The sequence below is a fragment of the Apodemus sylvaticus genome, chromosome 13 (genome assembly GCF_947179515.1).
Source record: "Apodemus sylvaticus chromosome 13, mApoSyl1.1, whole genome shotgun sequence".
NCBI lineage: Eukaryota > Metazoa > Chordata > Mammalia > Rodentia > Muridae > Apodemus > Apodemus sylvaticus.
The window spans coordinates 69417058-69432221 of NC_067484.1; the positions used below are offsets into that span (position 1 = coordinate 69417058).

Below are 15164 nucleotides of genomic sequence, written 5' to 3' on the forward strand. Positions count from 1 at the left end.
AAGAATATTTGAGCAATTGTTTTAAAAAGACAGGGTCTCTCTATGTGGCCCTGGCTATTCTGGAACTCATATGTTAGACCAGGACAACCTTGAACTCACCTGCCTCAGCGTCCCAAGTACTGGAATTAAAGGCATGTGCCACTGTGTCATTTTTGCAATTTAAGATTTTGCAAGTTTTCATAAGCTTAATTTAAAGAAATATTTTATCTAAAATCACTTTTAGACAGTAGACTCATACAACAGCAGCAGTGAAAATATCAGCACTAGCTCTGCAGTGGATTCCTTAGCAGAGAAAATAGGCACTTGGGGTGACTCATTAGCTTTTTTCTCTTTAATAACATTTATTTAATTGTGAATAAACCTCTGCCATAGTATCAGTATGTGGAGTTCAATGGACAGTTCAAATGAGTTTATTTTCTCCTTCTAACATGGGGTCCCTGGAATCAAACCCAGATTGTTAAGAGTTCAAAGTAAGACTTTTTACCACTGGAGCCATCTTTCTGGGCCAGAGCCATTAATTTCAAATTCCAAACGTCAGAAGGAAAAGAGAGATAGCTCAGAGGTTAAGAGAACTTGCTAATCATGCAGAAGAACTGGGTTCAGTTCCCAACACTTGAGTTCACAACCATCTGTAACTTCATTACAAAGGACATGACCTACAAACACCAGGCATACAATATGATGCAAATATGCACATGCAGCAAGTATTCTCACATGTAAAGTATTTTTAAAAATAATGGTGTCATTATCCATAAAATTACAGTGCTACCCAGTTTGTTTAGAGTTTGGTTTTTCAGCTTTGTTAAAAATGATTAAAAACGGGGCTGGAGAGATGGCTCAGTGGTTAAGAGTACTGACTGCTTCCAGAGGTCCTGAGTTCAAATCCCAGCAACCACAAACTGGCTCACAACCATCTGTGAGGAGATCTGATGCCCTCTTCTGGTGTATCTGAGGACAGCTACAGTGTACTTATATATAATAAATAAATAAATCTAAAAAAAAAATGATTAAAAACATAACTGATGTAGTACAAAGGGACTACCTGTTTTCTGTTGCTGTTTTCTGGTATGAGTTGAAGCTTAGCTTAAAGCATTAACTCACAGTAATCATAATCTACAAATGAATCCAGAGTTCTTATAATTAAAAGGTGGCATCACATTTTTGGCTCTCCTATTTGTGTTAACAGACGTTGCTGTAACAGACTATCAAAGCCACCCATGGTGAGTCTAATTAACTGGTCTGTGCTTCTTTGAGACCGGGTCTCACTATATGTCTCTGACTGTCCTAGAACTTGTTATGTAGATCAGGCTGACTTTGAACTCAAGAAATCTGCCCCTCTCCCTCCTAGAATGAGTTGGAGTAATTGATCTTTAACAAAGATAATTTTTTGCCTTTGTAAAAAAAATTGTCTTTTGAAGCATTAGGTGGAGAGATGGCTCAGCAGTTAAGAGCACTGACTGCTCTTCCAGAGGTCCTGATTTCAAATCCCAGCAACCACATGGTGACTCACAACCATCCATAACAAGCTCTGATGCCCTCTTCTGGTGTGTCTGAAGACAACTACAGTGTACTTACATATAATAAATAAATAAATCTTTTAAAAAAATGAAGTAGTAACAAAATAGAAGCATTAGGTGGACAAGCTTTTAAAGGATACTACCATACTGATTCACAAAAAAAAAAAAAAAAAAAAAAGATATTTTTGAACATGAGCCTATGACAAAAGTCTTAGCTCAGTTTAAAAAAAATTCCATTCTAAAAAACAAACAAAAAAACCTCAGTCACTATAAAATAACTAACTGAATCCATTAATTTTTTTTTCCTTTCTTTTAAGATGGAGTCTTATACTAAAGTCTAAGCAGTCCTCAGACTATGTAGCCTAGGCTGGCCTTGAACTCACATCAATCATCCCATTTCAGTTATGTCAGCATGCCTAACTTAAATCTATGAGTCTACCCATATTGTCTATTAAAATGCAGATCTGCATCAATATATCTGGTTACAGTATGAGTTTCTTCTTTCTTTTTTAAACTTTTCTTCTGAAAAATGTTCTCTCATACAGTTTAGGCTGAGTTCAAATTTATTATGTAGCCATGGCTAGCCTCAAACTGCCAATTCTCCTGCCTCTACTATCTCCAGAATACTAAGTATTAGAGAGATATGCCATGACATATAGCCTAAGGCTATACACTTCAAACAGGCTCTGATGTCAAACTCATACTCTACAGATAATATTTGAACAACCAGCAACTAGATTATTGAGTACATAATCCATTCCACTTATTACTACTTAAGTAGTCAGTTTAGACTTAACTGTAACCTTTAGACTATGTAACTTATTTTGAAATAGAAACTAGGTCTTATTCAGTTTGGATTTCTTATATACTATAATACTGAACACACCCATAAAAATGTTTACTAGAAGATGAATACAAAGTCAGGCATGATGACTCACACTTAACAGCAGTATTTAAGGAAGCTGAGGTAGGACTCCTGAGAACCTGAGGGCTGACTAGGCTACAGACTGAGATCCTGTCACACACACACACACACACAAAACCCTAGTACCCAACATGGTGGCACACATCTTTAATCCCAGAACTCAGGAGGCAGAGACAGGTAGAGCTCTGTGAATTTGAGTCTAGCCTGGTCTATTTGGGATGTTCCAGAATATGTAAAGCATTCCAGACTAGCCAGGTGAGACCCTATGAAACTACACAGTGAGACCCTGTCTCAAAAAAACAAAACAAACATTTCCTGGTCAATGCAGTATTTGGGGGAGCTGGGAGGGGGCACACATGTAGTGAGCATATATGTAAGCAAACATGGTAGCACACACCTTCAATTCCAGCACTTGGCATTTGTGAAGCAGAGGCAAACAGAGCTCTGAATTTGAGGCTAGCCTGGTCTAAGGTGAGTTCTAGGACACCAGGGCTATGTAGACTGTCTCAAAAACCCAAAACCAAATCAACAACAACAAATAAATTTTTTAAATTTGTATAGTATGTATAGATTCATATATCCACTTTAACATCCTTTCAAATAACCAGTTGGCTTATGGTTTTCAAGAAAACATTTAATACTAGCAAACTATTGAGCACATACGTATCCACTTGTCCTGTACTGTGTGTGTTCTCTGCTCTCATCCGTGTCAGGGCAGCAGCGGCTTCGTCCAGGGCACAGCTAACTGAGGACGTCAGTCTCCGGAGTACCTCAGGATCTGCAAAAGCTTTACCATCAGCAGTTGACAATTTGCCAATTCCTTAGTCAATGAGGCAATGCAGGGAAAGAAAAAGCAAAAAAGTAAAGATTGAAATTATGTTTTAAACACCATTATACAGAAGATGAGTAAGTTTGATGTTTTTAGTTCTACCACTAAGATCTAAGCCATGGCGTAATCATCAGTGTTTTAGAACTTCCATCTTTATAACATACATATTAATTTTTCCTATACCTAATTCTGAATTTGATTTAATATGACCCTCATTGTGCCAAATGAATACTATTTCACTTAAAGAACTGCCATAGCAATAAAGTCTCTAGTACAGGACCCTTGCCCATTCTATTTTGAGTAGCAATGGAGAGACTATAATTTATAATAAAAATGTAGTATTTTTCCTTTTATTCAAATATTCACTTAATATCTTCTGGGATAACGTGGGGGTTTTTTTGTTTTGCTTTTTTGTTTTTCGAGACAGGGTTTCTCTGGGTAGCCCTGGCTGTCCTCAAACTCAGAAATCTGCCTGCCTCTGCCTCCCAAGTGCTGGGAATAAAGGCATGTGCCACCACTGCCCGGCTGGGGGTAACGTTTTTAAGTTGAGTCTATCAGACTCAAAATAAAAAGCAAAACACACAATAAATTTACATAATTTTATAAACAAGCTCTATAATTTTTTTTTGTATCTTTTTGTCATTAATAGATAAAATATAAGTTTTCCTTCCTTTGATAATGGAATACATTAAAAGGCTATTAACAATCTTTCTGAACCTCTAACAGTATATAGTTTGAGGTTTTGTTTTCAATATTTATTATTACTTGGTATGTATGTTCATGTATGCATATGAGAATATAGCAAATGTTATGCAGTATATGTACATGTATGTTGTAGGTGCACATGCTTTGTGTAGTATACAGGGGGCCATCACATCTTTGTCAAACTCTACCTTCGTCCTTCTAAACTCAAATCTCTCACTAAACCAGGAGCTAGACGGATAGCCTGCAAGCCCCAAGGAATCACCTGTCAAACTTGCCACACCTGACATTTTACATGGTTGTGGGATCCAAACTAATGCCCTCATGCTTGCAAAGCAAGCATTCCTACCATGGAGACATCTAACCAAGACCTTGGTTTTTTGTTTTTTCTTTTTTTACAAGATAAGTACTTATAAAATAGCCCAGGCTGATCTTGAACTTCTGCTCTTCTTGCCTTGAGTTTCCTGAGTACTAGGATCATAGGTGTTTAACACACATCTGGTTAGTAGTACTAGGAAGCTGAATTAATTTATGTGCTTTTTTTTATTTGCTGGGCGGTGGTGGCGCATGCCTTTAATCCCAGCACTTGGGAGGCAGAGGCAGGTGGATTTCTGAGTTCAAGGCCAGCCTGGTATACAGAGTGAGTTCCAGGACAGCCGGGACTACACAGAAAACCTAGGATGGCCTCAAAGATAATATACAGCTGAAGCTGGCTCTGAACTTGTGCTACTTTTGCCTCCAACTCCCAAGATTACAAGGTATGAAACACAACGGCAGCTAACAGATGAGGTGAAAGTATGGTGCTTAACATATAGCTATATAGCAGGTCTTGCTTCTTTGTAGTCCTAGTATTCATTTATTTGTTTTTATTTTTTGGAACAGGGTCTCTTATGTTGTTCTGGCTGCCTTGGAACTTCATAAATAGATTAGGCTAGCCTCAAACTAAGACATCCACTGCCACTGCAGGTGCTATCATGCCTGGCTTTAGGTACTATTTTAAAAATAAGATACATGAGGAAAAGGGGCTGAAGAGATACCTTAGTGGTTAAGAGCACTGGCTGCTCTTCCAGAGATCCTGAGTTCAGTTCCCAGCAGCCACATGGTGGCTCACAACCATCTACAATGGGATCTGATGCCCTCTTCTGGCATGCAGGTGCACATGCAGGTAGAATACACATACACATTAAACAAACAAATCTTTAAAACAAAACAAAAACAGTAGGTGTCAAAGAACTAATATATACATATGGAAATGAGACCACTACCAAGCCTGATGATCTGAGTTCAACCTCAGTGTCATACAAGGTAATAGTAGAAAACTAACTCTTGAAAGTTATCCTTTGACCTTTGAACTCATGATGTGACACAAGTACCCACACACATGCATACGCATAAATAAAAAACCAAACATAATAAAAATTATATAAATAATAAATTTATTTATCTTTATTAATTTCTGTAAAAAAATTTTTTTTGACGGAGTCAATAATGTGGCCAAGGCTGGCCTTCAACTCCTAATCCTTTCACCTTAGCCTCCCAGGTGCTGGAAGCACATGCATGACCCCCCATACCTACCTACACATATACTCCAGAAAAAAGGAAATGACAGATTTCCACTTTTTAGGCCAGGGTGGCCACAGATTTGCAGTAATCTTTCTACCTTGGCTTCCTGAATGACAGAATTTAACCATGTACCCCAACAATTGGCTAGACTTCCTTTTGTTTTTTTGTGAGACAAGAAGTCTTGCTATGGAGGCTAAACTGGTCTGAATTTAAGGCAATCCTCTGGACTTAGGGTCTCAGGTGATAGAATCAAAGGCTTGTGCTACCACACCCTGCTCTAGATTTCTGAATTTTAGAGAAAAGAAATACTTTATGGAAACTTTGAACAGTAAATAATGAGTACATTATAAAATAATAAGTATGATTGTACATGTGCTTTCTTTTTTAAAATCGTCTACAACTTGTAACTCATGTTCTGTTTGCCTTACCTTCCCTTACACATGTATACAACACCCAGTGAGAAAATATGGTTATCATATATTTAGATCAGTTTTTTGTGTGTATAGGTATTTTAGTTTTATGTATGTCTATAAGCCATCATGTGAATGTTGGGCATTGAACCCAGGTCCTTTGGAAGAACAGCCAATGCTCTTAATTGCTGAGCCATCTCTCCAGCCCCTGAATCAGTTTTTGAGACAGTTTCATACTATAACTCCAGCTGGCTTGAAAAGCACTATGTAGTCCAGGCTCTCAAGGCAGCAATACCTCAGCCTGTAGAGGGCTAGTATTATAGGTGTGAGGTACCACATTAGGCCCATCAAAGATTTATTTTTTGCTGATACTTTAAAACCAATAGCTTGGCACACTTTGATATATTTCAAGTTTGTGCTCATTTAAAATAAAAATAGTTATTTATAATTAAGGTAAGCACCCATTAAAATGAAAAAGTAAACAACATCAGAGTTCCCTGAATCAGTTCAAACACAGTAAAAATTTGATAAACTACTACTAACTGCTATTTATGCTCCAGTTTTTTTCCTTGATAACTAGTTATCTTTACTACCTTAAAATTTTTGAGTCAGAGCTGGAGAGATGGCTCAGTGGTTAAGAGCACTGACTGCTCTTCCAGAGGTCCTGAGTTCAATTCCCAGCAACCACATGGTGGCTCACAATCATCTGTAATGGGATTTACTGCCCTCTTCTGGTGTGTCTGAAGACAGCTACAGTGTACTCATATAAATAAAATAAATCTTTAAAACAAAAATATTTTTTGAGTCAAAAAATTATTCACTGCACTCAACCAAGAATTTTTAAAATATAGAATGTGAACTTTTTTTAGAAAATAAAAATTTTAGAAAGCCACAGAGATTGTAAATTTGAGATGTTAAACATTCCTGAAATAATCTTGTATGACATCTTAGAGAGATCTATACTATCTATTGTCATTGTTGTGAGACAGGGTATCTTCTTATAGACCAGGCTGGTCTACAGAGATCCATCTGCCTCTGCTAGAATTGAAAGCGTGTGCTATGACTTCTGGTGATATCTGCTTTTAAAGAGAAAATCAATAGAGTACCTGCTGCTTCTAGCAATGCTTCCAGTCTCGCTTGGGTCTCTGGATCCACTGTGCGCAAATCTGCTCCTTCTGCTGTACTTGATAAGAATATCTCTGATGTTTTAAGGACTGGGTTATCCAAATCTTCTTGGTCCAAAATAAATGATTCAACCTGTTTATGAATTAAAGGTGGAATAATGATGAAGCTAATGCCAATATGATTACAGTAATGATAATCTAAGCCAATATTATTTGAAATTTAAATATAACTGGATAATTATATAAACATGAATTATAAGAATGGAACTCTGAGGGAGTATTTTGTTAATCTTCAAGCATGACAGGTATATCAGACACATTAAGTAAGTTTCTTGGAGAGCACTGTATCTTTATGTCCTAGCACAGAGCATAAAAAAAAATCTATATTTGTATATTTTTATTAATGTATGCACATAACCTTTTAGAAAGTTGTACACAAACCTAGGTAGCAAAGTGCATACCCTAGGCCTCCTAGTGCAGAGCTGCAATCCAATCCTAACTGCTCAAGAAGTACTTAGCAACTTATTAAATCCCTTATCTTTTTTTTTCTTTTCTTTTTTTGGGTTTTTTTTTTTTTTCCCCCAGACAGGGTTTCTCTGTGTAGCCCTGGCTGTCCTGGAACTCATTCTGTAGACGAACTCAGAAATCCGCCTACCTCTGCCTCCCAGAGTGCTGGGATTACAGGCGTGCGCCACCACCGCCCGGCTAAATCCCTTATCTTAATTAAAACAAAAAAGGGCTAGGTGGGCCAGTGGGTGGCTGAGAATAAAAGTACTTGCTGCTAAGCCTAATAATCTGAGATTGATCACAGGAACCCAAACTGTAGGAGAGAAGTGAATTCTGCAAGTTATTCTGAGACCTCTACACTGACACCCATATGTGCACACACAGAGAAAAACACATATATACACACAGATAAATAAGTGTACAGGAGGAGCTGGATTTGTGTCTAAAATTAGTACACTTGCCTAGCATGTGCAAAACTCTAGGCTCAATCTCCAATATTGAAAAACAGATAACAGCACTGTTAGGCCATTATAAGATAATTCTCCTCTCTTCTAAATAATTTATTCTAACTCTAAAAAGAAAAAAATTGAAAGTCAGTTTTAACCAATTGCTAGGTGTGATGGTACATGCCCAAGAATACATCATAGACATAGAATGGCTGACATAGACATAGAAAGGCTGACATAGAATGACCAATGAGGCCACAGGCTAAAGACTAGCCTGGGCAACATAGCAAGAACCCATCTCAGCCTGGTGGTGGTGGTGGTGGTGGTGGTGGTGGTGGTGGTGGTGGTGGTGGTGGTGGTGGCACCCGCCTTTAATCCTGGCACTCTGGGAGGCAGAGGCAGGAGGATTTCTGAATTCGAGGCCAGCCTGGTCTACGGAGTGAGTTCCAGGACAGCCAGGGCTATACAGAGAAACCCTGTCTCGAAAAAAACAAAAAACAACAAAAAAAGAGAACCCATCTCAACAAACCAACAGTAGCTATAAACATTACTCTTCAGCTTGCTGGCCAAGATCAAATGCATAACTAGGTTTGGTGGCATATGCCTTTAATCCCAGTATCAGGAGACGGAGACAAAGGCAGGCATATCTCTTGAATTCAAGACCAGCCTGGATTCAAGTTCTAGACAGACAGGGCTTTACAGAGATCCACCTCCCTCTCCAAAAAAGATAAGGATATAAACAAATCTCAAAACCCAAAGGTCTAATTTCAAATCCTGATCTTGCTGGATATGGGAATATATGGGAAGGAGATATCAATTCCAAGGCTAGCCTATGCTGTGGTAAAGAAATCCTGTCTTCAAAATGAAGAAAAACAGAAACCTAGCTCTACTGTTAACTGACTATAACTCTGTGTATGTTATATATCACATGTATATTGGGAATCATATAATTTTCCTTATACAATACTTGTTATTTTTATTTTCAGAATATATAAACAAGCCTTTTAGTTCAGTGGACAATGAGCACTCAACATATTAGTTATTTTTTTAAAGATTTATTTATTTATTTTATGTATATAAGTACACCGTAGCTGTCTTCAGATACACCAGAAGAAGGTGTCAAATCCCATTACAGATGGTTGTGAGCCACCATGTGGTTGCTGGGAATTGAACTCAGGACCTCCGGAAGAGCAGTCAGTGCTCTTAACCGCTGAGCCATCTCTCCAGCTCCAACATATTAGTTACTACTATGAATCTAGAAGCCATAGCAGTGAAAGTATATGTACCAGGTACAATAGCTTGATGTTCAGAACTACAGCAATTTGGTATGGCTAAAATATAAAAAGCAAATGGAGAGCAGTGAGAATTAGGCCGTTAAAATAATAAAAACAAAACCCTAAATAATCTTGTATGTTATGAAAACTTTTTTGGGGGGGAGGAGAGCTTGGGGGGGATGGGATTACTTTACAGCCCAGACTGGCAACAATCCTATTATCTCAGGCTCCAAAGTTCCAGAACAACAAATGTAAATTTCACAGCCAGCTGAAATGAGTAACACTTTGGTAAAAGAGAATTTACTCTGATAGCAGAGTAAAGAGCTGGAGATATACGATCAGAGGCAGACAGACAGCAATAGCATAGGTGAAAGATAGTTTCATTTACAGCAGAAGAACACAGAAAAAGTAATGAGATGTCTATGATGAGAAACAGCAACAGAATAAGCTATGAGGTCTCTGAGTAGAGTTGCTAGTTTTAGGGCAATGCTACTTACAAACTCAACATTTAATTCAGTCCTAAAGTACTCCCCTAAGGTCATGCACAAAGCCATGGATTTAATGTCCAGCACCACACATACACATATGGGAGAAGAAGGGATAGGGAAGGCAGAAAAAAAATGATCATTTTAGTTTTAGAATTGGAGAGCTTGAGATATTTACAGAAAAGAAGCAATAGATAGTTGGAAGGTCTATTAAAAGAATCTGGGAATGGTATAGCCCATGCCTGTAATCCCAGCACGAGGTATTTAGGTATTAGAGTGAGACTAGCCTGGGCTATATAGGGAGTACCAGACCAGTTAAGGTCTACAAAGAAAAAACTTAAGTAAGATTAAAGAAATGGAGGTATTAGGCTGCTGGTGTAGCTTAGTGTTAAAAAGTAGTCAAGTCAATGCTACATCAAACACACTAATCAACAGGCCTGTCCTCCCAGATAAAAATTATTTAAGAGAAAGAGAAAAAGAAGAGGGAAGTCACACAAATGTCTTAAAGAATATTCTTCCTTTTTTTTTTTTTGGATTGCCCCCCCCCCCCCAGACAGGGTTTCTCTGTATAGCCCTGGCTGTCCTAGAGCTCACTCTGTAGACCAGGCTGGCCTGGAACTCAGAAATCCGCCCGCCTCTGCCTCCCAGAGGTCCTCCTTATCAGAAGGACCTGAAAAAGGCAAAGGCCTAAAAGTAGAACATGCTGATAGAATATATAAGACATTATTAGGCCAGGAAGTGGCTAGCCAGACAAAGGGGCTTAACTGCACTTAGCTGTGAAAGTCTGCTAATTGGGGTTCAACTCTCTGAACCCAAGTGAAACTCCAGACATGAGATAGAAGGCAGAGACAGAAGAATTAACGGGAAGCTCATTGGACAGCCACTCTGCAGCAGCAGAAATGAGAGATCCTGTCATGACAAGGTAGAAAGTGAGGGCTCACTCCCCAAAGTTGTCCTCTGACCACCATACACATACAACTGTCTGCACACACTATTTAAGTAAATAAATATATTAGAGTTTATAAGATAGAGAAGTTGGAGTTTTGCTAAAACATGAGCACAAGACACAGGAATCCATGATGGTTGAAGAGGTATGCGTTTATTTTAAATTATTACCCTTGTAAGCCCACTTCTTATGGCTCATCATGACTTCAAGTAAAGACCCAAACACTACCTTTATATAGACATCATCCAATTAATGCACACCAAGAGTTTATGCACTGAACCTGATATCTTGGATTGTCACAGAATCATAACAAAATTAAATATGAGGTAATTCAATTGCACCATGCCTGGGACATGCAATATAATTCATTAATATTGAAAGGAGTTTAAAAGGACACGTACTTTTTTCTCATTCCTTGAAATGTTCAAATTACTGGTATCTTTAAGAGCAGGAAACATTTTTTCCCATCATCTAAAGCTTAGTATATAGCTTAACAAATAGTAGATTCTAAATAAATAAATCTATTCCAAAATACCAATGAGGCTAGGTCTGGTGGTATAATCCTGTAGTCCCAGGTACATAGGAGATAAAGGCTAGAAGTTCAAAGCCTGGTAGAACTGAGTTCAAGGCCAGCAATTTATTGAGACTCTGTCTCAAAAAATAAAAAGTAAAGAGGGCCAGAATCCTTAGCACCACAAAGAAAAAAATAAAAAAGCTAGAAGCCAGGCATCATTGCTCATGCCTATAATACTAACACTTGGAAAGCTGAATTAGAATTGCTATAAACTCCAGGGCAGCCTAGACTACACATAATGAGTTATAAGACAGCTTGGATTACACAATATGAGATAATGTCTTTTAAAAAAAAAAATGACCAAGCCAGGGGGACACCTGTAATCTCAGCACTCTGGGAGGCAGAGGCAGGCAGATTTCTGAGTTCGAGGCCAGCCTGGTCTACAGAGTGAGTTCCAGGACAGCCAGGGCTATACAGAGAAACCCTAAATCCAAAAAAAAAAAAAAAAAAAAAAAAAAGACCAGGGATAAAATATGGATTAGCCACAGTGTATTCTTCTGGGATATCCAAAACACTTGGTTTCAATCCTCAGCATAGATGAATAAATGAATGAACAAACAACCAGCCAGAATTCATTTTAAAAAAAAAATTGGCTATTTTGTGTGCGTGTATGCATATGCAGGTTAGAAGACAAATTATGAGAATCAGTTCTCTTTCCACTATACAGGTTCCAGGGATTGATCTCAGGTCATCAGGTTTGATGGCAAGCATTTTATCAGAATTCTTAAATAACTAAGGACTAAAACCTCTGAACAATCTTTTCAGTTTTCTTTTTGCAAGTGCTAAGTATAGATCCTTGGGCCTTGCACAGGATAGGAAAGTACTCGTTAAGCTACAATCACCTTTTTTTTTTTTTTTTTTTTAGCTTGAGACAGGGTCTTGTGTAATTCACTATATCTAAGAACAACCTTGAATTTCTGACCTTCTGCCTCTACCCCTAAGATTCCAGGTGCACACCACCAAATCTAGTTTATGTAGAGATAAACCCAGGGATCCATTCACACTAGATTAGCACTCTACCAAATGAGCTCTAGCCTCTGCTGCTATGAAGAGGGTAAAGAGGTGGAGGTCGGAGGACAATCTTGGATGCTCTTCTTGTTCAGGCATCACACATTTTGCTTTTTGAGACAAGGTCTCTCACTGAGGCCCAGGAATAGGTAATTAGGTTAGGCTAGGCTATGCTAGGCTGACTAGCTAGCAGTCAGCAAGCTCCAAGGGATTTATCTGTCTTGGCCTCCCTAGGGTAGAATTATACACACACACTGCCACTCCTGACTTTTTACTTTTTATGTGGACGTTGATGATCTATCTCAGATCTGAACTATCTCTCCAGCTATCCTTTGATTCCTTAATGTATAGGTCAGGCTGGCCTGGGAACCCCAAGGTAGCTTCCCTTTATTCTGACACATAGGTAGGGACCTTTTTTTGTTTGTTTTTTTGTTGTTTTTCCAGACAGGGTTTCTCTGTGTAGTCCTGGCTGTCCTGGAACTCACTCTGAAGACCAGGGTGGCCTCGAACTAAGAAATCAGCCTGCCTCTGCCTCCCAAGTGCTGGAATTAAAGGCGTGCGCAACCACTGCCCAGCAAATGATTTCATTTTTGTTTCTTTCTTTTGAGATCGGCTCCATTGTAGTCCAGGCTGTCTTCTAACTCTTGAGTCAGTATGCGCTGAGGACAGACAACCTTCAACTTCTGATCCTCCTGTCTCTACCTCCCATAGTCTCACACCACCAAGCTTGGTTTTTTATGCTGTGCTGGAAGAGAACCAAGATTTTCCTGTTGTACTAGGCAAGCACTCTACCAACTGAGCTACATTCCCAGCCTGGAACTATAAAATTTTATTACAAAAGATAAATTCATGAAGAAGTTCTACTCACTAAACAATTTCTTCCGTAAAGAATGAGTAAACAGTAGGACTAGAGAGATGACTTAGTGGTTAAGCACACATACTACTCTTACAGAGGATCAGAGTCCTATGCCTATCACCCACCTCGAACTCCAGCTCCATCAGAATTTGATACCTTTGGCCTCCACTGCTATTAAGTACTCACACACAGACTCCACACACTGCTCTAAACAGACATATAATTAGCATGGTGCACAAGATCTAAGAGATATTTGTCCACCTCTGTTCACAGCTGCATTATTTACAATTACCAAAAGCTAAGCATGGTGGCACATCCCTATAATTCTATTCCAAATGCTTGAAGGAGGAAGATCAAAAGTTCAAAGTCAGGTATACTGACTTTAATTCCAGCACTGGGGAAGCAGGAAGATCTCCTGAGTTTGCCAATGAACTGGCTTATATATGGAGTTACCAGGACATACATGAGGAGAAAGAGAGACAGAGACACAGAGAGATAGAGACAGACAAGAGACAGAGAGGTCAAGCAAGCACAAAGCCAGCAAGGGCTACAAAGCAAAACCCTGCACTTTCTTCAAGACTAGAGTGGGTGATTATTCCAAGATCATCCTAAGCTACATAGCCAGTTTGGGGCCAGTATGGGCTATATAAGGTCCCACCTCATAACACACACACAAGAGAAAGGAAGAAAAGAACTGAAGGAGGGAAAATGGATAGACACCTGTATTAAAAGCACAAAGATCCTGAGTTCTAGGCCAACCTGGGCTGTATGACACTGTGTCTCGAAGGTGGGTAAGGAATACAACAAAGATGGCTCTGCAAATAAAAGCACTGTCACAAAAACCGAACAACCTGCATTGGATCTCCAGATCCTCAAGTGGAAGGAGACAATTAACTTCCAAAAGACCTTCACATTCGGGCAATGGATCATGCACTTCCATGCTCACCTCTCTCCTGCCCTTCTTTCCTCCAGATTCCCTCACACACATTTTTTAAAGGAACATTAAAAAAAATGAAAAAAGGAGTTCTTTTCCTTTATTAAATTTATGAACCACATGTTAAATGTTTAAAGATGTTTTTAACACTAACAAACACCCCTAAAAACAAACACAAAACTCTCATTCTTCAAGTTTCACAATAAGGTCTTTTTCCAATCACACTAACCAATTCTGCATTGTTCTAAATTCATAACTCATATAATCACAATCAATGCATTAATTTGTATGCTGTCTTACTGTGTTACAGAATGATACTGTCCAAGATTGATACTGAAGTATTTAACAGCTATAGTAATAGCACATAGCCTTTCTTTGTTTAACATTTCCAATGTCTCCAAAGTTTACACATTAGACTACAAAGTTATATTTCCTATTTTATGACTGATATTTATATAATAAAACCCTTTCTGTTTTAGTTCCCATAACAATTGTTGTATTTTTATTTTCATGAAAACTAGGTAAACTTTTTGAAAATATTTTAAGTGTAAGTTCTTTTTTTTGTTGTTGTTTTTTTGTTTTTTGGATTTGGTTTTTTCGAGACAGGGTTTCTCTGTATAGCCCTGGCTATCCTGGAACTCACTCTGTAGACCAGGCTGGCCTCGAACTCAGAAATCTGCCTGCCTCTGCCTCCCAGAGTGCTGGGATTACAGGCGTGCGCCACCACTGCCCAGCTAGTGTAAGTTCTTTTAACTGATAAACTTACTGTAGAAAACTTAAAACATTTGTGACTAGCTTTTTTTTTTTTTTTTTTTTGGGTTTTTCGAGACAGGGTTTCTCTGTGTAGCCCTGGCTGTCTGGAACTCACACTATAGACCAGGCTGGCCTCAAACTCAGAAATCCACCTGCCTCTGCTTGTGACTAGTTTTACACTAAACTTTTTGGTAACTTCTTTCTATTTCTCTCTTATTATGTGTAAGCCCTGGGATGCTATTAAAAGCAGTGAGTCACCTTGTTTACCTTAAGTTTGAATACAGAGTATTCATGACAAAATTGCCATCCCT

At 38.5% G+C, this 15164-nt stretch overlaps 1 protein-coding gene across 8 annotated transcripts in view; it reads right to left on the bottom strand.

The window, feature by feature from the left end:
• Ankhd1 (ankyrin repeat and KH domain containing 1) overlaps positions 1-15164 on the bottom strand; it is a 103173-nt gene that overhangs the window by 81992 nt on the left and 6017 nt on the right. For 7 of the 8 annotated variants that reach the window (XM_052155232.1, XM_052155231.1, XM_052155229.1 and 4 more), the window contains exons 2-3: positions 7053-7203; positions 3106-3262 (exon numbers count right to left, since the gene is read on the bottom strand). In XM_052155232.1, the coding sequence (XP_052011192.1) occupies positions 3106-3262; positions 7053-7203 (308 nt within the window). The remainder of the gene's footprint in view (positions 1-3105; positions 3263-7052; positions 7204-15164) is intronic. The other variant, XM_052155230.1, reaches the window with a different exon arrangement.